The sequence below is a fragment of the Rattus norvegicus genome, chromosome 4 (genome assembly GCF_021556685.1).
Source record: "Rattus norvegicus strain SHRSP/BbbUtx chromosome 4, alternate assembly SHRSP_T2T, whole genome shotgun sequence".
NCBI classification, from domain to species: Eukaryota; Metazoa; Chordata; class Mammalia; order Rodentia; family Muridae; genus Rattus; species Rattus norvegicus.
In genome coordinates, this window is record NC_141537.1 from 164,399,865 (window position 1) to 164,426,891 (window position 27,027).

A 27,027-nucleotide genomic window follows, 5' to 3' on the forward strand; every position below is an offset into this window, starting at 1 on the left:
TAAAGTAGAGAAAAAGAGCAATTTTTTGAAAAAGGAGATTATTTTTACCATACATCCTCATCATCTTATTCACATACCCACACAGGGGAAATGACTGTGTTTACTTAAAGGACCTGTCTGTGTTTACAGAAGCTTTGAGAATTAAACCTTGTATTTTGTAAAAACTCAAATATTCCTTAGCTTGTGACAAAGTAAACCAACATTATTTAGGTCTGGGGGAAATGATTGAAGTAGAGAAACAACTACATATAGTTGTCTGCTCACTTCTAAATGTGGGCCATGCCATGTGTGTGATTTCCACGCACCATCACCATACTCACCAAAATCAAAACATTAACAAAACTAACCCACCCCTGAAGTGGAAGCTTCTAGTTTCTTTGGAAGGTTGGTTATGTCAAAGGATGGTTTGCTGGGACACATAGGTGAAAGGATGTATTGTTAAACACATGAAAGAATGTTTTCCTGAAACAGACACAGGTGAAAGGATGTTTTGATTTAGCAAACACATGAAAGGACCAGGGATGAAGAAGTATAAATATGACCCCACAGACAGTGGGAGATGAGCGCTGAACATTGGTTTGGTTTGCTCTGCCTCACTATTCTCTGCATGTATTGGTTCACCTTACATGGAGTTGTTGTTCTCAACTTCTGGTAATGCTGCCACTGAGAGCTGCTCACCCAAGAACTGCTGGTGTGGATCCTCAGCAGCTTGCTGCTTCTATGGCCTCACCACAGGCTGGGTGACGAGCCTAACAGTTTCTTCTGGATAGAACTCCAGCTGCCTGGTGTCTTCTTGCTGAATGGACTGGACTGTAGCCTCTGATTTGTGTCTGGTGTCTGCTGCCTAGAAGACTTTTCTGCAGCTGCTAAATTATATTTGGTCTTCGCTACAGTGGTGAACTGCTGACAAAGAAGACCAAGCTCGCCCCCAAAGAACTACTGGTAAACAAGTCCACTTCCCCCATATCCTTATAACTTTTCTCTTCCACTACATCTGCTGGGTGGTGGGCTAGAGGAGTGGTCGAAAACTATTAAAAGTAAGTTGCAAAAACAATTTATGCCTAAACACCCCCCTTGCACTTTACAGAATCTGACCACAGAGCAGTGGTTTTCTGCTGGGAAATTCTACCTGCCACCATCCTGTTGTCTCTCTGCTCACGGTTTACCCACCAGTTTCCTGTTTGTTTTCCCTGATCCATTCATAACACTGCCTTTCTTTTAGGGTTAGAGATGCATACTGTGCAATCCCAGCTCACATCTCTCCTGCTCTGGCATCTTCTTCTGTATCCAGCTGTGTTGGTATTTGACACACAGCTGTTGACTGCAGTGTGGATGACTCTACTGCAGGGACCCAGCTCCAAGGTATTCTTGAAAAGCTAGTGTGTAAGAGCAGAAAGAGAAGGATGACCTGGGTACAGAGGAAAGGAGTGTCTACACAAGAACATGGGGTACTGGGGTGGGGTTTGGGTCTATACCTTGATATCAAGGTGATTATACATATTCTCAAAATTCATGGAAATAGGTAAGAAATGAGCTAATTTTACTGAATAAAAATTACATTAAAAAAGTCTCTAGCTGGGTATGGTGGCACATGACTTTCATCCCAGAACTCAAGAGGCAGAAGAAGGTGGATCTCTGAGTTCAAGGCCAGCCTGGTCTAAAAATTAAGTTCAAGTTACACAGCTACACAGAAAAATACTGTCTCAAAAAAAAAAATCAAGGTGGGGAGGAGGTACACCTGACTTTTACTACTGCATGTTTCTTTTCAACCAAACTACACGACAGACCTCAGTTTCAAGTAAGGAAAAGCTGACACACAAGACTCAAAGCTTAAGCTATTAAGGTAGGAGACAAAATGGGCCACAGAGTTAGAAGCAGAGGCCCCAAAGGTGGACAGTTCTGATTCTTACTGAAACAGAAAACGCCTTTGGTTCTGTCCTGGTCAGAGTTCAGAAACACCAGCAAGAGCTTTGCTTTCTTACCTCATAAGTGAGCTTCCTGCCTGGATGCTGTGCATGAGGGTGTGTGACTGACACCCATTGTTTCTGCTGAACAACTTCAACACTGGATCCCTAGATTTTCAAGGCATGAAATACAGTGTATTATTTCCTCACTTTTAGCCCATACTTCCAATAATTTGGGCGATGTTTTCATCAGGGAATGTTACAGTAGCCTTTGAGGTCACTGAAGAAATCAGAACCCTACTGAGGCCTATTTCCTCCTAGCAAATGAATAGAATCTGCTTCTAACGAACTGACTCTGGGCCAGGACGAATTCCTAACTTGTCTGTACTCCGTAGTCTCCTCAGGGAGACATCAGAGAATTGGATATATGACATTCAAATAATGTACTATCAGGCATTTCTCCTGGTCCATCCCTGTATCCAATTCAATAAAACATCAGACATCAGTCCAGCCAGCCTGATGCAAGGTGATACCCCAACAGAGCCTCTTCAAGACAAGGAGACATGTTAAGGTCATCAGACTCCACTCACCAGAAGGCGAGTGGCCACTGAAGGGTAAGATTCTGTGATATTGTAGTGGATATGGATGGAGTCCCTTCAGACCCAGAATCTTGTGAGGGGAGAATTGCAAGCTATTCTGGCCCTGTCTCTCTGGCTCAAGCTAGCAGGAGCTAGCAGCTCAGCTTGCCCAAGTAGGCAATGGCAATTTAGAAATGCTTGTGGTCGAGGTGAAAGATAGATTTTTAGCACTTTCAGCTCCTTCCTCAACCAGTCCCTGGGCCTGGCTGCTACTGCTCTCTCTCCCCTTTGACTGTGGTTGTTTTATCTCCATCTCTGCTCAGCTCTTGAGATTTAGCTTATGCCTAATGTGATGAACTCAATGGTAAAACTAAGGTCAGCTTGACCGTCATGCACAAAAACTTAGCATAAACTTTTGCTATTCTGTGCTCTGTTTCTGTAACCATAATGATTTTGGTTACTAGGTCAAATGGTAACACCATGATGCCATAACTGTACCCTATTGTTGTTAAACATTAATATTATCCTGCCATTCTTGCCAACTGCCACCTCAGCTATATCAATGGGCAGTGCTGGATTTGTGTTTTTTGCCTTCATAAAACCCCTGCTCACCAAGCCGGGGCCCACTGCAATAGGAATCTTTTCAGATCAAGGTGGAGGGCAGCATTAATCTATGGGTATAAACACGGATATTTAGGTGATAGTCTGACAATGTGGCTGACTATCTAAAACAATAATAGTGAGTTTTTCCTTAGGGCCTGTCTTAGTTAGGGTTTCATTGCTGCGAAGAGACACCATGACCAAGACAATTATTATAAAGGAAAATCTTTAATTGGGGCTGGCTTAGGGTTTCAGAGGTTTATTCCATGATTGCCATGGCAGAGGACATGGTGCTGAAGGAGGAGCTGAGAGTTCTATATCTTGATGTGTAGGCAACAGAAGGAGACTGAGTAACACATTGGGTGTAGCCTGAACATATGAGAGCACAAATCCTGTCCCAAAGTGACACACTTTATCTAATAAGGCCACACCTCCTTATAGGGCCAATCCCTTTGAGCCAAGCATTTAAACACAGGAATTCATGGGGGCCATTCCTATTCAAACCACCTCAGGGTGTATGACTTCTATGCCATGGGTTAAAACCCTTAGCAACACAAGGCATGATTTTTTTTTTTTTTGGAATAGGATTCTTCAAATCTAATAGGAAACCAATAGTTTAGCCCTGTAACCTTGATACCAGCATTGCGGCTATGATCATCTTGTGTGGGCAATTGATGCTGAATTTCTGAATAGGCCAGACCATTGATGGCCTTTTCATCAGCAGCCTGCTTATCACATTCCTGCATTATGAATGCTTACCTGCAGTTCAGAGGTTTCCTGGTCAATTCTAGATTGCTTTCTTTTTGTCCTGAAACCACGTGGTATCATGCGGTATCTTCAGAAATAGGGTCTTGCCATATAGTAATGGTAGACAATCAATCAAGACCAACGGCAACAACCTGTGTAGTTTTGGAGACTTCTGGGTAAGACACCTGACAAGTATCTTATATCTCGTGCCTGGAAGTGAGATATTGATTTCATAACCCATGTCTTCTGGGAGCAGCATTGTCTACCCATGCAGGATAAGTCAGTTCAAAATAATATAAAAAATATCAATTTTAAATTAGCATATATAAATTATTAGTTTTCCACAAGGCTTTTGCATACATTTAGTTTTGGCTAACCCATTCTTTACCTCTTTTTTTTTTTAAAGATTTATTCATTTATTATATATAAGTACACTGTAGCTGTCTTCAGACACACCAGAAGAGGGCATCAGATCTCATTACAGATGGTTGTGAGCCACCATGTGGTTGCTGGGAATTGAACTCAGGACCTCAGGCTAAGAGCAGTGGGGCTCTTAACCGCTGAGCCATCTCTCCAGCCCCTCTTTACCTCTTTTTACTCCCATCTCCTTATTTACATCGTTGTTTAAAGCTAACATATTTTTCAGTTTAGTTATTACATTTTTTTTATTCTAGAAATTCTGCTTGGTATTTTTTACAGCTTCTACATCTTCATTGGTATAATGTATCCATTGCATTCCTATAGCTCTTCTCTGTGGTGTTCATGAACATCTTTATGACAAATTTTAAAACTCCTTTGTGAAGGGAATAGAGATGGCTCAGTAGGTCAGTTACCTACTATGTGAGCAGTGAGATTATACTTCAGATTTACTTGGGTAAAGGCTTGGTTGGCATGGTAGCCCACTTATAACCACAGTGCTTGGGCGGTGCAAACAAGGACCCATGGAGCAAGCTGCCTAACTAGACTAATGGTATCAATGATCTCTGGGCTCATGAAGAGATCCTGCCTCAGTAAATAAAGTAGATCATCATCAAAGAAGACTCCTGATATCAAATCCTTGCCTCTACATGGATACATATGTACCACTGATGTGTACCTACACACATGTGAACACACATACTCACAATACTCACATGCGTACCCACACCATAGATATATCCAAAAAATAAAAAAGAAATAAAATTATTACCCAAGCACCTTATAGATCTGTGATTCTTTTAGAAGTATTTTTTTCCTTTGGTTGCACCAATTTTTGGTGTTTCTGTGTATTAGCATAAGTTGATTTTTCCCCCTATGATTTGGGCATCTGAAAAGCCAGTCACCTGTCTTATTCTTCACATGGGTTCTTTCTTCATTTGAGGGAATTTTTCCTCAGATTGAGGTTATTTTATTTCTCAAACATATTTTCTTGCCTTTCTCTCTCAACTGCATTTCTGTGAACTGTGACTAAAACATGATGCTTTCTACTATTATCTTGGGCTCTGAATTCGGGATGTGCCTGTTGGCAATCCACGTATATCAAGACAGAAACAGTTCTCAGGTGTCTGCAAGCAAACCAGAACATTCCATTTATGCTAGTTGTTTTGTTTCATTGAAAAGTATCCTGTCCATGTTGACCTTATGGTGTCATTCTTTAGCCACAAGGGTACTGACCAGGGAGGTTTATGGAATCAAAGATAAAGAAGATTGAACAGGTGAGCTTGGGAGTTCTTGCAGAACTTGTCTTATGCCAAGCAAATTTGTTAATAAATACAGCACCTCATACACTATTTCCAGGGGAGAAATGGGACAGACTCAGAAGAAAGCTATCATGCCATAGGATGAAGTCCACCAGACGCTAATCAACCAGTGATGCACAAAGGAAATATTGAGAATCTAAAGAGCATGCTAGAACAAGTATACAGTGGCCTTGATGCTGATAAGTCTAGTATTTTATGTGAAAAAGAAAAGTTCCCAGGAACCAAAACACGAGTCCTTTGATATCTTAACCCCAGTTCCAAACAGGCCTGTAGCCCAACTTTATGGTTATTTATAGAGTTCTCTCTCCTACCTCCTTAAACCACTCCTACCTTTCCCAATCTGGTAGACATAACACTATTGTGTACTGTGTGAGGATTTAAATGCAGATTTCTGTTTCCCCTATATCTGGATGCAGTCCTTATTCAGAGAATCTCCTGTCTCAATCTTGTGCAAACACCAGTTCCCCAATCATTCCTTGATGTGTCAATAAAGAAAACTTAACAACCAATGACTAAGGGGAGAGAGAATAGTGTGAGACTTCTTGCCAACCAGGGGAGGGAGCAGAAGAGAAAGGAAATAGGGCATTAGCCACAAAGAGAGTCCATGAAAGAGCATTAGAAAAATATCTGGAGAAGAGCCAAAAAATGTAATATCTTGGGAATTTTGGCTGGAGATAGCATCGAAGACTAAAATAGTACTCTATTTAGAAACTGATCAGTTACTGTACTCTTAAATAAATAAAAAAAATAGTCCAGTCTTAATTGTTTTGGAGCTGGCTGGCTAAGAGAAAATTGTAACACATCCATTTTAAAATGCCACCAACACAACCCTCCAACATTAGTTAGGAGAGAAGAAAGGATAGAGGGGAAAAGGAGTGTTTATATTCTTAGACTACTTCCTGCTGACTAGGGGTGTGAAGTTTCCTAGGGTGAGTTTGACCCTTGTCATCAGGATATCTTCAACCAGCAATCTAGTAACATCAGCAGGAGCAGAGGGAGCAGAATCATACCCACCTCTTATGGCCCTGTCATCTTATACCTTCTCAAGACTACTCAGAATTCCAAATGTAAACTATCTTTTGCTGGCAATATCACACCCCTGCTAGAGCATGAAGCAAATCATAGTCAGATGCTGTGGACAGTCTGAATCAACCCCCATATCTCATACCTGGGATTAAAACAAAAACTTATTCACATAACATTTCCGTGTTTTTTTTTTTTTTTTTCCCGGAGCTGGGGACCGAACCCAGGGCCTTGCCATTTCCGTATTTTTAAAGAAAACAAAAATTCTCAGTATATTTCTCCCTTTGTGTTTTAACCCATCAATTGTACTATATTTAGAGAGAAATTGTAAACAGACATTTTCAGTGAACTAAACGCCTTTTCAGATCAGTGGTTAAGGTATTTTTCTATTAACTGGTGTCTCTCAGCTGTTCTCATACTTTCACTATGGGGTCTTGAGCTTTCAGGTCCCTTATTTCACTTCCAGATTGCAAAAAAAACTGCCTTGGATATACATCTCAGACCTAAAATCCTTAGTCCAGTGGCATCCCTTGACACAACATTCACAAACTCTGGGAAGCTAAAGGCATTCTTTTAAAAAACCCATTCCTGTAAGAAATGGTTTGCACACTTCTCTGGTGGAAGGTATCGTATTTCTCACAATTAATGTAGTAGACATTTTGAGGCTTTTAGCAGTTTGGCCACATTTTATTTTGTAAGTGACTGAATTTTCCTCAATTGAAACACTGATATTTTGATATTGGAGACACTTAGCATTAGCTTGTTCTAAGATAATAATAGCACGATACATTTGAGAACCAGTATTGGTCACGTTCCTTATCCATTTGTCCATTGGCACTGTTTATACTTTAATGGTCTAATAAATCTCATACATTTGGTATTCACTTCCTCAAATGCAAGGTTCTCTATCATCACCTGTCTTGCATTAGGGTATAATATATCTTTGATTACAGCTGACATCAGTCTTTGCAAGAAATTTATCAAGGCTTCCCCAGAGCCTTGAACAATCTTCCTAAGGTGGACCTTCTCCCAGGCTCTTCAACTTTATCCCAAGCTCTTAAAGCCACTAAGCAACATTGTTCTATGACAGCATCATCACATCAAAACTTTTCTTGTAAATCAGAGTATCACCCTTCACCAAGCAAATGATCTTTGACAATGTTATTCTACTTGTTCTATTTCACTGTTCAATATTCAGGGCTTCCTCCCTCCACCATGATAAACATTGTAACTGCTGACTGGCCTCGAGCACAGCTGTTACCAGACCCTCCCAATCTTCTATTTTCCTTATTCCAGTTACTTAATATATGCTTTACATGATGAATGTATTCCATTGGAAATCATAGCCTCTTTAAAACGCCTCAGAGCTATCATTTCTTTTTTTATTTTTCTTGGATATTTATGTATTTATAGTTCAAACGTCCCCTTTCCCACCTCTCCCATAATCCTTCCTCTACCCCCATTTCTATGAGGATGCTCCACACTTTGGTCTTTCTTCTTCTTGAGCTTCATATGGTTTGTGAAATGCATCTTGGGTATTCTGAGATTTTGAGCTAATATCTGATTATCAGTGAGTGTATACCATGTATGTTCTTTTGTGATTGGGTATTCCATTGTGCAAATGTACCACATTTTCTGTATCTATTCCTCTGTTGAAGGACATTTGGGTTCTTTCCAGTTTCTGGTTATTATAAATAAGGCTTCTATGAACATAGTGGAGCATGTGTCTTTGTTATATGTTGGAGCATCTTTTGGTTTTATGCCCAGGAGTGGTATTGGTGGGTGCTCAGGTAGTGCTATGTCTAATTTTCTGAGGAACCTCCAGACTGATTTCAGAGTGGTTTTACCAGCTTGCGATCCCACCAACAATGGAGGAGTGTTCCTATTTCTCCACATCCTCACCAGCATCTACTGTCACTCGAGTTTTTGATTTTACTTATTCTGAATCTCAGGGTTGTTTGATTTGCATTTCCCTAATGACTAAGGATGTTGAACTTATTTTTTTTTAGGTGCTTCTCAGCCATTCTCTATTCCTCAGTTGAGAATTCTTTACTTAGCTTTGTACTCCTTTTTTAAATAAGATTATTTAATTCTCCATAGTCTAACTTCTTGAGTTCTTTATGTATATTGGATATTAGCCCTCTATCGGATGTAGGAGTGTAAAGAACTTTTCCTAATCTGTTGGTTGCCATTTTGTCCTATTGATAGTGTCTTTTGCTTTACAGAAGCTTTGCAATTTTATGAGGTCCCATTTGTCAATTCTTGATTTTAGAACATAAGCCATTGGTTTTCTGTTCAGGAAAATTTCCACTGTGCCCATGTGTTCGAGGCTCTTTTCCACTTTCTCTCCTATTAGTTTCAGTGTATCTGGCTTTATGTGGAGGTGTTTGATTGACTTCAACTCGAACTTTGTACAAAGGAATAAGAATGAGTCAATTTGTATTTCTTTACATGCTGACCTCCAGTTCAACCAGCACCATTTATTGAAAATGCTGTTTTTTCTTTCATTAGATAGTTTTAGCACCTTTCCCAAAGATCAAGTGACCATAGGTATGTGGGTTCATTTCTGGGTCTTCAATTTTATTCCATTGATCTACCTGCCTGTCTTTGTAACAAAACAATGCAGGGTTTTTTTTTGTTTGTTTGTTTTTTTTTTTTTTTAATCATGGTTGCTTTGTAATACAGTTTGATGTTAGAGATGGTGATTCCTCAGCAGTTCTTTTATTGATGAGAATAGTTTTCACTAATCTGGGTTTTTTGCTTTTCCAAATGAATCGGCAAATTGCTCTTTCTATTTCTATGAAGAATTGAGTTGGACTTTTGAAGGGGATTATATTGAATCTGTAGATTGCTTTTGGCAAGATGGCCATTTTTACTATATTAATCCTTCCAGTCCATGAGCATGGGAGATCTTTCCATTTTCTGAGATCTTTGATTTCTTTCTTTAGAGACTTGAAGTTCTTGTCATACAGATCTTTCACTTGCTTGGTTAGAGTCTCACCAAGGTATTTTATATTATTTGTGGTTATTGTGAAGGGTGTCATTTCCTTAATTTCTTTGTCAGCCTGTTTTTTCCTTTGAGTAGAGGAAGACTACTGATTTGTTTGTGTTAATTTTATGTCCAGCCACTTTGCTGAAGGTGTTTATCAGCTGAAGGAGTTCTCTGGTGGCATTTTTGGGGTCACTTAAGTATACAATCATATCATCTGCAAATCATGATATTTTGGCTTCTTCCTTTCTAATTTGTTTCCTTTTGATCTCTTTTTGTTGTCTAATTGTTCTGGGTATGACTTCAAGTAGTATATTTAATAGGTAGGGAGTGTTCAGCCCTGTCTAGTCCCTGATTTTAGTGGGATTGTTTCAAATTTCTCTCAATTTAATTTGATTTTGGCTACTGGTTTGCTATATATTGCTTTTACCTTGTTTAGGTATGGGCCTTGAATTCCTGATCTTTCCAAGACTTTTATCATGAAGGGGTGTTGAATTTTGTCAAATGCTTTCTCAGCATCTAATGAAATGATTGTGTGGGTTTTTCCCCTTGAGTTTGTTTATATAGTGGATTACATTGATGAATTTCCACATATCGAACCATTCCTAAATTCCTGCAATGAAGCCTACTTGATCATATTGGATGATCATTTGATGTGTTCTTGGATTCAGTTTGTGAGAATTTTATTGAGTATTTTTGCATTGATGTTCATGAGGAAAATTGGTCTGAAGTTTTCTTCCTTTGTAGGTTCTTTGTGTGGTTTACGCGTAGGCATAATTGTGGCTTCAAGAAGGAATTGGGTAGAGTTCCTTCCATTTATATTTTGTGGAATAGTTTGAAGAGTATTGGTATTAGGTGTTCTTTTATGGTCTGATAGAATTCTGCACTAAACCCATCAGATTCTGGGCTTATTTTGGTCGGGAGACTTTTACTGACTGCCTTTATTTCTTTAGAGGTTATGGGGCTATTTAGTTGGTCCATCTGATCCTAATTTAACTTTGGTACCTGGTATCTGTTCAGAAGATTGTCCATTTCATCCAGATTTTCCAGTTTTGTTGTGTATATGCTTTTTTAGTAAGATCTGATAATTTTTTATTTCCTCAGTTTCTGTTGTTATGTCTTCATTTTCATTTTTGAGTTTGTTAATTTGGATACTGTCTCTGTGCTCTCTGCTTAGTTTGGCTAAGGGTTTATCTATCTTGTTGATTTTTTCAAAGAATCAGCTCCTGGTTTTGCTTATTCTTTGTATAGTCCTTTTTGTTTCTACTTGGTTGATTTCAGCTCTGAGTTTGATTATTTCCTGCCTTCTGCTCCTTTCGGGTTTATTTGCTTCTTTTTGTTCTAGAGCTTTTAGGTGTGCTCACAACTTGTTAGTGTATGCTTTCTTCAGTTTCTTCTTGGAGGCTCTCAGTGCTATCAGTTTTCCTCTTAGCACTACTTTCCTTGTGTCTCATAAGTTTAGTATGTTGTGCCTTCATTATCATTAAATTCTAAAACGTCTTTAATTTCTTTATTTCTTCCTTGTCTAAGCTGTGATTGTTCAACTTCCATGTGTCTGTGGCCATTCTGTTGTTTTTATTTTTATTGAAGACCAGTCTTAGTCTGTGGTGATCTGATAGAATGCATGGGATTATTTCAATTTCCTTGTATTTATTGAGGCCTGTTTTGTGACCAATTATATGGTCAGTTTTTGAGTAGATACCATAAGATGCTCTCTTAGGACGAAATGTTCTATAGATATCTCTTAAATCCATTTGGTTTATAACTTCTGTTAGTTTCACTATCTCTCTGTTTAGTTTCTCTTTCCATGATGAGAACGGGATGTTGAAGTCTGCTACTATTACAGTGTGTGTGTGCTTTGAGCTTTAGTCAAGTGTTTTTTTATGAATGTGGGTACCCTTGCATTTCGAGCATAGATGTTCTGAATTGAGAGTTCATCTTGGTAGATTTTTCCTTTTATGAGTATTAAGTGTACTTCCTTATCATTTTTGGTAACTTTTGGTTGAAAATCGATTTTATTTGATATTAGAATGGCTACTGCAGCTTGTTTCTTGGGACCATTTGCTTAGAAAAAAATTTTCCCACCTTTTACTCTTAGGTAGTGTCTGTCTTTGTCACTGAAGTGAGTTTGAGGTTATTGATGTTAAGAGATATTAAGGAATAGTGATTGTTTCTTGTTATTTTTGTTGGTAGAGGTGGAATTATGTTTGTGTGGCTCTCTTCTTTTTGTTTCATTGTGAGGAGATTACTTTCTTGGTTTGTCTAGGGTGTAGTTTGCCTCCTTGTGCTGGAGTTTTCCATCTATTATCCTTCCTAGGGCTGAATTTGGGGAAAGATATTATGTAAATTTCATTTTGTCATGGAATATCTTGGTTTTTACATCTATATTAATTGGTAGTTTTGCTATATATAGTAGCTGACGCTGTAATTTGTGTCTGTATGACATCTATCATAGTCTGTTGAGAAGTCTGTTGTAATTCTGATAGGTCTGTCTTTATACTGTATTTGACTTTTTCCCCCTACTGCTTTTAATATTTTTTCTTTGCTTTGTGCATGTGGTGTTTTGACTCTTATGTGACAGTAGAGTTTCTTTTCTGGTCTAATCTATTTGGAGTTCTGTAGGCTTCTTGTATGTTCAAGGGCATATCTTTAGGTTAGGGAGGTTTTCTTCTATAATTTTGTTGAAGATATTTACTGGCCCTTTAAGTTGGGAATCTTTGTTCTCTTCTATACCTATTATTCTTAGGTTTGATCTCCTCATTGTGTCCTGGATTTCCTGGATGTTTTGGGTTAGGATATTTTTGCTTTTTGCATTTTTTTTGACTATTGTGTCAATGTTTTCTATGGTATCTTCTGCACCTGCAATTCTCTCTTCAGTGTCTTGTATTCTGTTGATGATTCTTGTGTCTGTGACTCCTGATCTCTTTCCTAGGTATTTTTAAATCTGTTTTTGATTTCTTTATTGTTTCCATTTCCATTTTTAGATCCTGGATGATTTTGCTCAAGCACCTGTTTGGTTGTGTTTTTCTGTAATTCTTTAAATGATTTTTTGTTTCCTCTTTAAGGGCTTCTACTTGTTTACCTGTGTTGTCCTGTATTTCCTTAAGGGAGATATTTATGACCTTCTTAAAGTCCTTTATCATCATAATGAGATGTGATTTTAAATCCAAATCTTGCTTCTCTTATGTGTTGGGATATCCAGTATTTGCTGTGGTGGGAGAACTGGTTTCTGATGATGCCAGGTAGTCTTGGTTTCTCTTGCTTAGGTTCTTGTGCTTGCCTCTGGCCATTTGGTTAACTCTGATGTTAGTTGGTCTTGCTGTTTCTGACTAGAGCTTTTCCCTCCTGTATGCCTGTGAGTCTGTGAGCCTGTGACTTTTGGAATGAGAGTGCTCGTGGCACAGCAGCTCTCTGCCCACAGGTTTTGGGTTTGTGAGCTGTGGAACAGACCCAGCTGTGGGTGCAGAGGAAGACCAGAAGGGTCCTGTCCTAGGCCGCAGTCTGGTTTTCCATATGCTCTCATCAGGTCTCTCCTGTGGGCTGTGGGCTTAGGATGGAGATTGCTCCCTGGAGACCAGCTCTTTGCAGGCAGGTTTTGTGTCTGAAGGTTGTGGAACAACCCCAGCTCTGGGTGCAGTGTCTTTACGACACTACAGAGTGTGTGTGTACATACAACATGGGGCTTGCATTCATTTCCCATGACCATGATGATTACAAAGTGAGGGGAAGCCTGTGTAAGGGTCTCACAGCTCACTTAAGACTTAGAGAAGTGTCCTCAGGTGTCACTCTTTGATGGCAGTCATTTTGCTCAATGTCAGGCAGAGGACTCTGCCTTATGCTTCACCTAATCTGAAGATTTCAGCAAGTGTGCAAGGTTTTTCAGAAGTATAAGTTCTGAAACCTTCTGTGGCCACTAGGAATTCAGGATAGCTCTGCTCAGGATAGGAGATAGGTCCCTCCCTTTGAGTCCTGAGAATCACCTCCCTGGTTTCTGGTACATTCTAGAGTGTCCCCCCATCTCCTACCTTCCTGTTTTCATTCTTTCTGCTGGCCCTCAGGAGGAGTTAGCTCACCCATTGACTCAGTCCTCCACTCTTCACAGCTCTGACAGATGAAGTCCTTAAATCAGGTAAACATTGCTACATCTGTGTAGACCTTCAGGACAATGGTGAAGGGACATGTGGCTCCCTTCTCATTCCTTTTCCAGTTGTTTCAGTCATTTTATTTTTCTGTTTGTTTTGTTTTAAAACCACAGTTTTGTTATTTCCGCATATCACAGCTTCTTTTGTGGCTTGGATGTTTCTGGAGGATTTTAGAGCTTCCATTCCAGTAAATAGCCCCAGGGATGTTCTCATAGTTTTATTTTCACAACATGGCACAGAATGATTCTGGAAATGTGATGGGAAAGGATTCTTAAACTTTAGTTCAAGATTGAGTGCTTTGTTTACCCTGGGCCTTGAAAGAGTAGCTCAAAGCAGATGGTTAAAGAAGAAGAAAATAAAACCATCTAGAGTATATCATGTGTTACATCTTTTCTTTCAAAGATAAAATTGTTTAAATTGTGTGGGCATAATGGAAACCAAGTTCAATACCTTCAGAGAAACCATCAGCTGCAAGTGTGGGTGGGTGTGGGCACAGACAGCCGAGTGTCCACAGCAGACTTCCTTTTGTTAATGTTGCTTCTCAGAACTTAGAATCTGTTACTGTTCACAGTTCTCATCTCTTGTCTCCAATGGACACATCAAGAGTCTATGGTAATGTAAAGACATTTAGGTCTCCAGGGCATAAGCAAGCATCATTCCCATCTCTCTCCACAGGTAAGTAACTTTATTTATTCTTTTTTTTTATTAACTTGAGTATTTCTTATATACATTTCGAGTGTTATTCCCTTTCCTGGTTTCCGGGCAAACATCCCCCTCCCCCCTCCCCTTCCTTATGGGTGTTCCCCTCCCCACCCTTCCCCCATTGCCGCCCTCCCCCCAACAATCTAGTTCACTGGGGGTTCAGTCTTAGCAGGACCCAGGGCTTCCCCTTCCACTGGTGCTCTTACTAGGATATTCACTGCTACCTATGAGGTCAGAGTCCAGGGTCAGTCCATGTATAGTCTTTAGGTAATGGCTTAGTCCCTGGAAGCTCTGGTTGCTTGGCATTGTTGTACATATAGGGTCTCGAGCCCCTTCAAGCTTTTCCAGTTCTTTCTCTGATTCCTTCAATGGGGGTCCTATTCCCAGTTCAGTGGTTTGCTGCTGGCATACGCCTCTGTGTTTGCTGTATTCTGGCTGTGTCTCTCAGGAGCGATCTACATCCGGCTCCTATCGGCCTGCACTTCTTTGCTTCATCCATCTTGTCTAATTGGATGGCTGTATATGTATGGGCCACATGTGGGGCAAGCTCTGAATGGGTGTTCCTTCTGTGTCTGTTTTAATCTTTGCCTCTCTATTCCCTGCCAAGGGTATTCTTGTTCCCCTTTTAAAGAAGGAGTGAAGCATTTTGATCATTCGTCTTGAGCTTCATTTGTTCTAGGCATCTAGGGTAATTCAAGCATTTGGGCTAATAGCCACTTATCAATGAGTGCATACCATGTGTGTCTTTCTGTGATTGGGTTACCTCACTCAGGATGATATTTTCCAGTTCCGACCATTTGCCTACGAATTTCACAAAGTAATTGTTTTTGATAGCTGAGTAATATTCCATTGTGTAGATGTACCACATTTTCTGTATCCATTCCTCCATTGAAGGGCATCTGGGTTCTTTCCAGCTTCTGGCTATTATAAATAAGGCTGCAATGAACATAGTGGAGCACGTGTCCTTTTTATATGTTGGGGCATCTTTTGGGTATATGTCCAAGAGAGGTATAGCTGGATCTTCAGGCAGTTCAATGTCCAATTTTCTGAGGAACCTCCAGACTGATTTCCAGAATGGTTGTACCAGTCTGCAATCCCACCAACAATGGAGGAGTGTTCCTCTTTCTCGACAGCATCTGCTGTCACCTGAGTTTTTGATCTTAGCCATTCTCACTGGTGTGAGGTGAAATCTCAGGGTGGTTTTGATTTGCATTTCCCTTATGACTAAAGATGTTGAACAACTTTATTTATTCTTTAGGAATTTGCATATATTCTAGATATAACCCTCTCCTGTTATTTTGCAATTGTAAGTGATTGCTTTGGGATGGTAAGATGACTCGTTAGGTAAAAGTACTTGCTGCACAAACCTGACAACTGAAGCAAAAGTGTGTGTGTGGCAGGGTGGCTTGTTGAGATAGAAGAAAACCGACAATTTCCAATGCTTTTGCTGCAAAGAGAATTGCTTCCTGAAGTTGTTCTCTGATCTCTACACCTACTGTGGTATGCACATACTTGCAGTTACACAGAGAGACAGAGAAGGAGACAGATAGACAGAGAGAGACAGACAGACAGACAGACAGACACACACACACACACACACACACACACACACACACACACACACACACACACACACCTCTGTTGTTTTTTAAGCAGTGGTTCTGGTTGTGTTGATGGTTTAGGACAACTTGCCTGCAGATATCTACAGCTTCAGAGAGAAAAAGCTTTTTGTTCAAGTAATTTTCATGAGCAGGGCTTCTCCTATTCAACTGTAGTTAAAAGAAGCATGGAGGAATAATGTTTTACAAACATGAACAGGTTAATGCCGTTAGAGATACTGCAAACTTGCTCTAATGGCTCTCCTATTCCAGATTCTGGGACAGAACAGACCTGGCTCAGCTCTACTGCAGTTGCACCCCTAGCATTTTGTGTTAGGGAAAATCAGCCCTCTTTTCTGCCAGAGAGTTTAGTAATCTTAGAGAAATAATGTGCAAGACTGAGGTAATACTCAAGAGGATAGCCTGACATGAGGATGATGAAAATGTAGAAAATGCACCAAATTGTCATGAGATAGCCCTACACTCTAAGACCCACCTGGGCTTACTAACATCAATAATGCTGTAACATTTCCAATGTGACATTATTCCTATATTGTGAAAACAATGTGATTAACAATATTAAAGGATGTTTGGTTAGGATCTATTAAATTATAAAAGTTAAAATCAGGAAAATGTCCTAAGAGTCGCTAGCTTCACCTTCAAGTCAGGGTCAGGAGAAAATGGAGGCTTTTACAGTGCCTAGAGGATCCAAGTGAGCCAGCCAGTGTGATACAAAGAAGCCATTTTCCTTCTGCTTGTGTTTCTACTTAGCAAAATAGGGGTGGGGCTTGTTGAAATGGAAGTAAGAAAATGCAGGTTGAGAAGAGCAATGATGTTTCCTCAACACTACTGTCCATGATCTCCAATCAAGAGACTAGAAAATTTGCCTACCCTCATTGAGATTATTTTCCTGCAGCCATCAACTTGAATGGAAAGCTGAAGGAAAATTAGTAGAATAAAGCCATTGAGGCATAAGGTGTGTGACCCATTAGTGAAGGAACTGAACCAACCTGAACCAACTGAAGCAACCCATTGACTAGATGGCTTAAACTGTGGGAAATTCACACCCCGGTAGTTATATCTCTCAGTAAATAAACGAACAAAAACAGAGAAAAGAACAAGCTTTTTGACCAAAGGACAAAACCTTTTCTTTGATGGTAGGATGGATCAAATGTGTACAGAGTTAATTTCTTTCTTTCTTTCATTCATTCATTCATTCATTCATTCATTCATTCATATACAACAACCCTACTATGTGTCAGTATTTCTTGAAATGATAAGATTCAGGTACAAAATGTGAATATTTTTTCATTATTGGATTTCTATGAATGTGTATATGTGCAGTCATTAAACACCTGCATCATACACTGCGTGGTGTTGAATGACAGCAAGAAAGACATTTAAACGAAAAGATGTTTTGCCATTATAGACAGCAGCAAACAGAGGCATACAGGTAGGCATTCTGATAGATGATTCTGGAGTTCAGCCATGAAAAGTGCAGGGGATCAAGAATCAGTATGTGAGAGATGAGTCTTCTAGGAAGCTGAACCTGCAGATACAAAGGGAGAACAGGCCTATGATGTAGGGGAACACGAATGCCCAGTGTCCTATAGAGATCATGTCAGGAGAAATGCTCACAGAAAGGGATTTGGAGGACATTCCATAGGTTCCTATCAGTTTGAGGAGGAAACTGCCATAATGTCTGAATAGTGGAGATGACTTAGCATTCTGTGGATACTAAACAAAATGTCTGAAGCAGTGACTTCCACATAACTAAAGTTCACCTGGCCTCTTCAGTGGTCAATGACTATTCTCCTCAGTGTAACCTCTTCCAGAACAGCTTAAAAAGGGCAGGATGTCTATGCATTTCCTTATATCTTACTGTGAAGGAATAGTGATTTCTAAAATCACTCAAATAATCTTCTACTTTCTGTTTTACAAAAAAGCATGACTTGGGAGGTGGGAGGGAGATGAGGAAGCATTACTCAGTATTCAGTGATGCTTTGTAGCAGGTATTAGGCTTTTAAATTCATAAGAATTGGTCAAAAAATTTTGTGAAGTAGGTATTGTCCACTCATTTTACAGATGAAGAAATTTATGGTTATGAACACATTTCCCCAATATTTTATTATACTGTATGATATTTTGTTATGTTGAAATGTATGTGTTCTGAATACTAGACTTTAACAAAACACATTAAAAATAGTGACTACAACTACAACACTATTTCACAAAAACACAGAATTTCAAGGGTGGAGAGAGTGGGAAAAGAGAGAAATAGAAAACAATGTACAAACACAGAATGAGAAACATTGGTTTTTTCGCTAGGCTTTGTTACTCTGTGGCTAACTAATGTTTATAAGAATGTCTAGGCTGATATAAATTCATCGTTCTTATATTCATGGTGTCTTTTCGGCTTTGAAATTTTCTTTGGTGTCTGCTACTGCCTCTTTGTTCAGCAACACAGCATGTCTTACACAGCAGCTATCACAATCCATGGTTTTATATCTTAAAATCGAGGCATTGTTTCCTTTCATGACAGTCTTATGTCAGCCAGACCACACAGCATTACTCACTGCCCACAAAAGACTGTTTCCAGAACTGTCGCATATAAGCTCGTCACTTCTATAAAATATGGTGTTTGCACAGGACTTATGTGCATATCTCTGTGCTTCAGGTCATCTCCAGATTAACCACAGTGTCTAAGAAGATCTCAGTGCCATACAAATGGCTGTTCTAAGTATTTCTCTAGAGAATATGATGGCAGAATCTGTATGTGTTTAATAGTTGCAACCTTTTAATTTATATATGAAAACCTTTAGTCGGCAATGAATTGGGTCTTCAGATATGGAGGGACTTAAGGCTAAGAAGAACTGTCTCCTATTTCTTAGGATTATTTATTTCCTCTCTCCTTCACTTCATTTCTTTTTGTTTTTTTCTAAAGAACATTTTAAAATAGTTTAGCTTACTTAATAATTGTCAGCATTGTAAAACTGATCTACAGTGTTGAGCTTACCTGTGTTTTCTTCTTCTTCTTCTTCTTCTTCTTCTTCTTCTTCTTCTTCTTCTTCTTCTTCTTCTTCTTCTTCTTCTTCTTCTTCTTCTTCTTCTTCTTCCTCCTCCTCCTCCTCCTCCTCCTCCTCCTCCTCCTCCTCTTCCTCCTCCTCCTCCTCTTCCTCCTCCTCCTTCTTCTTCTTTTTCTTCTTCTTCTTCTTCTTCTTCTTCTTCTTCTTCTTCTTCTTCTTCTTCTTCTTCTTCTTCTTCTTCTTCTTCTTCTTTTTCTTCTTCTTCTTTTTCTTCTTCTTCTTCTTCTTCTTTTTCTTCTTCTTCTTCTTCTTTTTCTTCTTCTTCTTCTTCTTCTTCTTCTTTTTCTTCTTCTTCTTCTTCTTCTTCTTCTTCTTCTTCTTCTTCTTCTTCTTCTTCTTCCTCCTCCTCCTCCTCCTCCTCCTCCTCTTCCTCCTCCTCCTTCTTCTTCTTTTTCTTCTTCTTCTTCTTCTTCTTCTTCTTCTTCTTCTTCTTCTTCTTCTTCTTCTTCTTCTTCTTCTTCTTCCTCCTCCTCCTCCTCCTCCTCCTCCTCCTCCTCCTCCTCCTCCTCCTCCTCTTCCTCCTCCTCCTCCTTCATCTTCATTCTCCATCATGTAATTCATGCACCAAAAATAAAAAAAATTGTGAAAATGGACACACAGGCAATTCTGTAGCACACTATGAAAATAAAAGACAATATATTTTAGCATATCTGATTTAAAATTTTCACATGTAACTCAAGGCATGGTATCATTCACACCTCGAAATATTTAGAAACAACAGGAAACTAACAAAACCAGGAATCATCTGTATTTGTAGAAATTAAAAAACTGTTGCTATGGATGGTAGGACAGAGCTGTAACTCTAGTGTTTGGGAAGAGCAGACAGGGAGATCAGGATTAATCCTTAATCAGTTAAGAGTGAGTTTGGGTCTAGCCTAGGCTACAGGAAAAGCAATCTCAGAAACAGAACAAAGCAAAAGAAACCAAAAAGCAGTAAGAAAGCTTTGCTTAAAATGATACAGTGCTTGGTTCTAATAAATAAGTCTTGAAACCATTCACAAAACAAGTGAGACATGGAACTGTCAGAAATTAAATGAGAGCAAAAGGGGTTTTTAATAAAATTAGAGATGGATGAACCAGCTAATGTTTTTCCTTATTATCTTTATAAAAAAACATCATTTCCCCCATAAGAAACCCATATATTTTAATTGTTTAGAAGAAAGTTAAATTGACACTTGTTACTTGATGACCACATTTCCCAAATTAGTACATTTTGCTTCTTAAAAAACACAAACCATTCATCGTTGATAGAGTTACTGAGGAAGGCAGAAATGTCAAATGAGATATTTAGGCAGTGCAGTGTGGTAGAAATAGTGTATGCCATATCATGTCGGAAACATGGAGGGTCTTGTGCTCACAGACAACCACTATATGAAATAGGAATGTTAAGCACAAAGGTTTGCTCCTTTGAAGAAGAGATGCACAATCTGAGAAATTAGACATAGTTAATACTGTGTGACCCTTGCAATATCTATATGGCTGAGACTATACTGAATCATCTCCCAGACAAAGATAGAGAACTCCTCAATCTATAAAACGTATCTATATAGAAAATGTACTGGGGGTTGGGGATTTAGCTCAGTGGTAGAGCACTTGCCTAGCAAGCTCAAGGCCCTGGGTTCGGTCCCCAGCTCCGGAAAAAAAAGAAAAAAGAAAATGTACTGAAGTCTGAAGTCATATTGTGCACAAAGAATGAGTTAGTTATCACCAGAGAAGTTTTTTTACCAAACTCCTGAGCTTCAATGCCTAAAATAAACTTCTTGGGGTTGGACTCTTGAAGTTTGAACCAATACCCGCTACTTAGTCATGCTGAACCTAACTGCCTACTGCCTCTTGAAGATCATTCCCTGCTGGCTGTGGTGATCACAGAGACTCTGACCATGCTATATCATAGTACTTCCATAACTTCTAAAGACATAGTGTATGTCATGTTATACCGCAGTACCCTTTAATCACCATTTCAGTGTCTGTAGCTTCTATTACTTATATTCAACAGTGAGATTAAATGAGTGACCATAAAAGCATAGAGATAAGTTATTCTGTGTTTTATATGGACAGTGCCCTGAGCAGCAATGATGAAATATTATGGCATCTAGGTTAAGATGTCACTCATCAGTCCCTAGTGCCATGTTCCAGGAACACTAACTCACTCATTGGTGGACCCATATTGCAAAAGTAGAGATACTGACAACCAGACATGCCAAAGAGAAACCATAATGCATTCCTTTAAATAAAAGATGATAATACACAGCACTCCATTTAATGGAAAAATTGTTTATACTGTCACACATCAAATTGTGAAAGTTATAGCCACCAAATATATCATGGGCTAAGTTAAAATGAAAATCTCTGTCTCTGTCTCTGTCTCTGTCTCTCTGTCTCTCTGTCTCTCTCTTGTGTGTGTGTGTGTGTGTGTGTGTGTGTGTGTGTGTGTGTGTGTGTTGAAGTGTAGCACTGCCTCCAGGCACAGTCAGTCCACTAGCATGTTGTAAGGGAGATCTTACGTAATTATGAACCCCCTCTAATCATTATCTCAGATGTTCTCAAGTGGACTTAACACGTGTAGTCTTTGCACTTCTTAGATGCTTGTCGGTGCCCACACTGGCATCATTTGGCTCTGAAACTTGGCTGTGCTACGCTGATCCTTCTTCTCTTGACCCTGATTGGACTCAGTGTCTTCGGTAAGTGAGGCAAGAGCTTTTGCTTCATAATTTTCCCACTTAAACATTAGTCCTCTTTATAGCACTTGGCCTCCTGAATCCTAGGGTAAGGTCAATGCCACATAATGTTACAGGCCAATATACTGAGTTTTCTGCCAAAACTTCCTTTCTCCATGCTTCTTAATTTTTCAGAAAACCATTACAGGGCATAGCATATGTGTATCTTGAACTATAAAAAATCCAAGTCACATTGTTAAAAAAGATGACAGTAACAAAGGAGCTCAAAAGTCCCCACATTAGCTTCTGACATGCTTGCTAAACCTTGTCTTGGTGTGGGTGAGCTTGCGGATGAACAAGCCCAGATGTGACTGTGAACAACTGAGAGATTCAGCCATGCCCACAGGTTGTCTTGTCAATCAGAATCATATGCAACCTCAGAGCCTTGTGAAGCCAAATGGGCTGTGCTTTTCTTCTTCCTATATACTGTCTCAGAACTTGTTCCATTATCTGTTTTGCTGATATTTTATCCTCAGTCTTGAAATCCGGATTTGTTGAAGTAATCCATTGCCTGAAGTGAGAAATAGAATATACGTTCTACTCTTCATTTCACCATCAATCATCTCTGTGTGTTTTTCTTATTTACTAGTGAGATTCCTAGTGCAAAAACCACTAATAGAAAAATGCAGTATGGCTGCTCAAGAGAATGGGACTGAACCAACAGGTAATTGTGTGGCTTGAATTTCCTGAGAATAATAGTTGACACAAAATGTGAGTTACCTCAGTCAAAGTTCACAAACAGCTCTCCATGAGGACATGAGGACACTATACTGCAATGGTTTTGTCTGAGAAGACAGCCATACTGTGAAGACATCTTGGAGAGTCACACAGTTTGTAAATGTTGGCGCTGGGAACTGCATTGAAGCTGTGTGATGGTGACAGCTATGAGCTTTGGCCCTGCTGCCTGCTGATGCTGGTACACATGAGCACTCATAGGCAGATATCAAGTTAAGAAGTGGAATATTTGATGAATTTAATGAATATGTTGAACATGTTACTTTGGTGAAGTTAATTAATAGAAAGAAAATATAAATCAATCCTTTGTCATTATGATTCCCTGACATATGATAGCATTATTTATGCTCCCACATGTACTAATGAAGTAGCTACAGTGTGTAGTTGATTGTGATTGTGATGTAGCAGAAAGAGGGCAGAAATAGAATATGTCTTCTCTCTTCTCTAGGGAGATCAGCCATACTAGAATGCCCGAGACATTGGCAACCACACCGGAACAAATGCTTAATTATTTCTCAAATTTCCAGACCTTGGGCAGAAGGTCTAGTTGCCTGTTCTATGAAAGAAGCCACTTTGTTGATCATTGAAAATGAAGAAGAACTGGTACATTGCTAAACAATATTGTTAAGTAAAACATAAGGCTTTTCTTTAAGCTATGTAAATATCTCTGTTCCCTAACCAATTGTCTATACTGAGGAACTGGAGGCTTGCATTTTAAAGCATTCATAATCTGAGAGATTAATTGAATTTATTAATTAATAACTTCGATGAATCAATTAAAATTCAAATATATAGAGAAAAATTTCTCAATGTAGAGAGAATTATTGGTGGGGAGCTAGGAAGGAGTAATTGTGCTTTAGAAAGTTAATAGAAGTAAGTTAGTCATGAATAAACATGTGGTAGTTTAAGTCTTTCACTCTGTTTTGATCATAGAAGTTTGTGCAGAACATTTTAAAGGGAAGACAGCAGTTATTTTTTATTGGACTAAATTATGTACAAACGGAGATGACCTGGAAGTGGATAAATGGCTCTGTTTTAAAGCCTAACATGTAAGTTTTAAATGAATTAATTTGAAAATTCAATTCATATCCATTTTACTAAAAATTAAGTTTTATAATTTTAATTTAGTTTATAAATTCTTGAAAGGTTAAGAATAGACTGAAAAGACAAGTAAACCATTTATTGAAAGTTTTCATATACAAGTAGACATCTACCTTTTATAATAGTTTGTGGTGCGCGCATGTGTGTGTGTGTGTGTGTGTGTGTGTGTGTGTGTGTGTTTATTTTTAAATATCTACCTGAAACACTTAGATTTTTTTCTTTTTAAATATACATACTTACAGAGAATTTCTTTAATTTGTGTGTGTGTGTGTGTGTGTGTGTGTGTGTGTGTGTGTGTGCCTGCCAGTATGTATTTATGTGTACCCTGTGCATTCAGGAGCCTACAGATGTCCGAGGAGAGCATCAGATTTCCTATATTTGGAGTTAGAGATGGTTGTGACTTGCCTTGTAGGAGCTGAAAGTTGAATGTGTGTCATTTGAATGAGCTGTAAGCAGTGTTAACCTCTAAACTATCCCTCCCACTCTATACAAAAATCCTTATGTAGCTCTTTAGAATTGTGGCATAAAGTTGCATCTAAGTATGCCATGAAAGGAATTTCTCTAGGCAGTATAAGAATAGACATTGCCATTTGAAAGTAATTTCATACAAACTAACGCTTGATTTTTGTTTATATGCTTGTGTCTGTATGAATATTGATTTTGTTTTGTGTGTTTCTTTTTTTTTTTGGTTCTTTTTTTTTTTTTCGGAGCTGGGGACCGAACCCAGGGCCTTGCGCTTCCTAGGTAAGCGCTCTACCACTGAGCTAAATCCCCAGCCCCGTTTTGTGTGTTTCTTAATTGTATATGATGTAAAATGCTTATTTAATCTTGATTCACAATACAAAAATATAATAATATGTGAAAAATTCATGTAAAGCAGAGGATTATGATTGGTTGCTGTGCGATTTTACTCTTGGATAAAATGATGCTCTGATCAAACAACAACAACCAGGTAAATCTGGAGGGCGTCCTGCTACAGGAGAGAGTCAGCTGAAGCCTGTTTAGTGTACACTGCACTGAGGCAATGGCTCCAGGTACAAGCTCTAGGTGTCTAAGCCTCACAGCTCATTCCATAGAACCCATCTAAAAAGCCAGATGCAGAAGTGAATACCTGTATCTCGGCACTCTTGCAGAGAGATTGGTGGTGAAGACCAGACAATGGCTTAGAAGAACTTGGGCCAGTGAGACTCCAGTCCAAAGCAGGTAGAAACAACAAGGGACATACTAGGGTGTCATCAAATTTGCTGTTCACTCCCAAGGAACTCTATAGAAAAAGGAACAGAGGCAAAGGCACAGGAGTGAGGGAGGTTGCCTACTGTCTGATATGTTATATCCTGATAGCGACAGGCTAGTCTTGAACACACCCTTCTTTACAATCACCCAGAAGATGCCTGTGTTAATGTTGGCTTCTGGTCTCATGTACGGGAATAATGCTAAATTGAAGCAAAGACCCACCTGCTTTGGGATGACACAGGAACGAATTGGATCCTGTTCAACACGAGCTGAGGCTCTTGTCCTCTCTGCACCCAATTCTGCAGACCCACTGTGTTCATTCTGTTTGTTGAATACAGTTACTGAGAACCTACTGTGTGTAAGGGTTGACATGCATTCATGTATATCTCAATACCTCCCCTAAACATTAGCTGGTTCAACCCTATATATTTTAGGAAACTGAAGCTCAGCAAATGAAAATGCTTTCCACATAATCACACAACATGTTTGTAGTAGATGGAATAGGTTTCACCTCCAAATCTTAAACCTCCTCTTTGTACATCATGATAAATATTCTTGCTGGAAGAATTCTTCTCCAGTGACAGTGCAATGCAAAATTATAGGGGTTGCTATTAGCTGTATCTTTAATGTTCATATGTGTTTATAATGTTTGTCACTGTGTGTTTACTATACATAAATACCATCTAATCTAGAGAATTCTTAAAAGTCCAAACAGAAATGAGGGCTGATGTAATAATTGTAAGAAAATCTTGGACACTAGGAGCAGTTATGTTTTGCTCTCCAGATTACGGATCACTGGTTCGGAGGTAGAGAACAGCTGTGCCCTCATCTCACACACAGAAGTGTTTTCAGATTCCTGTTCTTCAGACAACCATTGGATCTGCCAAAAGACCCTGAAACATGTCTGAAAACCTGTGTCCTGACTCCTGATTGTGAATCTCATCTTGATTACTTCATAGTCCACGCCAGATCTCTGCACTGAACATTGTCTGCTGCTGGCCCACCCAGGGCATAGTTAGTGGCACAAAGTATGGACTCCAAAACCACTGTTACTTTTACTGGTGCTCATCTCCACTTTATTATGTAAATGTACACAGACAGATGTGTCATTCTAGGAGAAGAGTTTATCAAAGGAAGCACAGGCCAGCAGGGGGCACTGGAGGCCTTGTGTGGTCCTTGCTTATCTCTGTGTCTTAGGTCATCTACAGACAGCTGTGGAAAACTGTCTGTAAAGTTTGGATTTTAACCCCATCCCTGCTGCAAGCCATTTCACATTTGGGCTGTAGAATCTTGATTAAAAGTCTTGTTGTTGACTGACAGCAGAGGCTCAGAGTTGAGGATCTTGAGATGGGAAGAATTTGTATTGATGGACACTCACAAATTAGTTTATTAATAATAGACTAATCCTGTGACAATGAGCGTGACTTTATGTAAACTGAACTCTGCCCACAGGATACCTCTTACCCTGTGGTGATGCACCAGCAGACTCTGGGCAGATGCTGGTCCATTGATACTGAGCTTATCAGTCTCCTGAGCTGTGTGAAAGTGAGATGTCTTCTTCTCCAGTGTACTATTAAAACAACAACAAGAACAGCAACAACAACAACAACAACAACAACAAGATTTAGACAAGGACTTCTCTCTTTCCACTGTCCACAGCCATCCCATTCATTTTTCTCATGACTTCTTTCTTCCACACCTCTCTATAATTTATGGCTTATGTGCAAATAGTAGGAAGTATGCAGTTACATATTTGGTAACTGTAGTAGAAAATAAATGATGTCTTTTTAATTTTTAAATTATAGAAAATAAGTATTTCAAAAATAAATATTCTGATAAAATAAGTATTCTGATAAATCATTTGGATGTCCTCTTCTTTTAAAAAAACAAAACAAATAAATAAATAAACCAAAAACCAAAAAATAAAAAAAACTTTGGCCAAAGGTTCCATTGTAATCAAAAGAAAAATATTTTGTTTACTGTATAAGAGGCATAATGAAATTTCTTAGAATAGATACCTATTGATTCATATATCACTCAATATGAAGTGTAATAAAATTTAAGCAAGTGCTATGATCCAAGTAGAATCGTAATTAAAATTAATTCTAAATTAAAATTATTATTTAGAGCGTA

The 27,027-nt window shown here is 39.0% G+C and overlaps 1 protein-coding gene across 16 annotated transcripts; it reads left to right on the forward strand.

Annotated features, from left to right (window-relative positions):
• The first annotated feature begins 545 nt into the window (after positions 1–545).
• Klrb1f (killer cell lectin-like receptor subfamily B member 1F) lies at positions 546–27,027 on the forward strand. 16 transcript variants are annotated; one of them, XM_087659223.1, is made up of 9 exons: positions 546–942; positions 1,223–1,362; positions 14,294–14,397; positions 21,691–21,789; positions 22,415–22,489; positions 23,009–23,163; positions 23,494–23,609; positions 24,372–24,405; positions 25,679–27,027. In XM_087659223.1, exons 3-8 carry the CDS (start codon positions 14,313–14,315, stop codon positions 24,403–24,405), a joined length of 564 nt encoding a protein of 187 aa, XP_087515349.1. In that variant the 5' UTR covers positions 546–942; positions 1,223–1,362; positions 14,294–14,312; the 3' UTR covers positions 25,679–27,027. The 16 variants fall into 16 exon arrangements, with proteins under 16 accessions (XP_087515349.1, XP_087515346.1, XP_087515359.1 ...); XM_087659220.1 differs by lacking the exon at positions 24,372–24,405; XM_087659233.1 differs by lacking the exon at positions 23,009–23,163.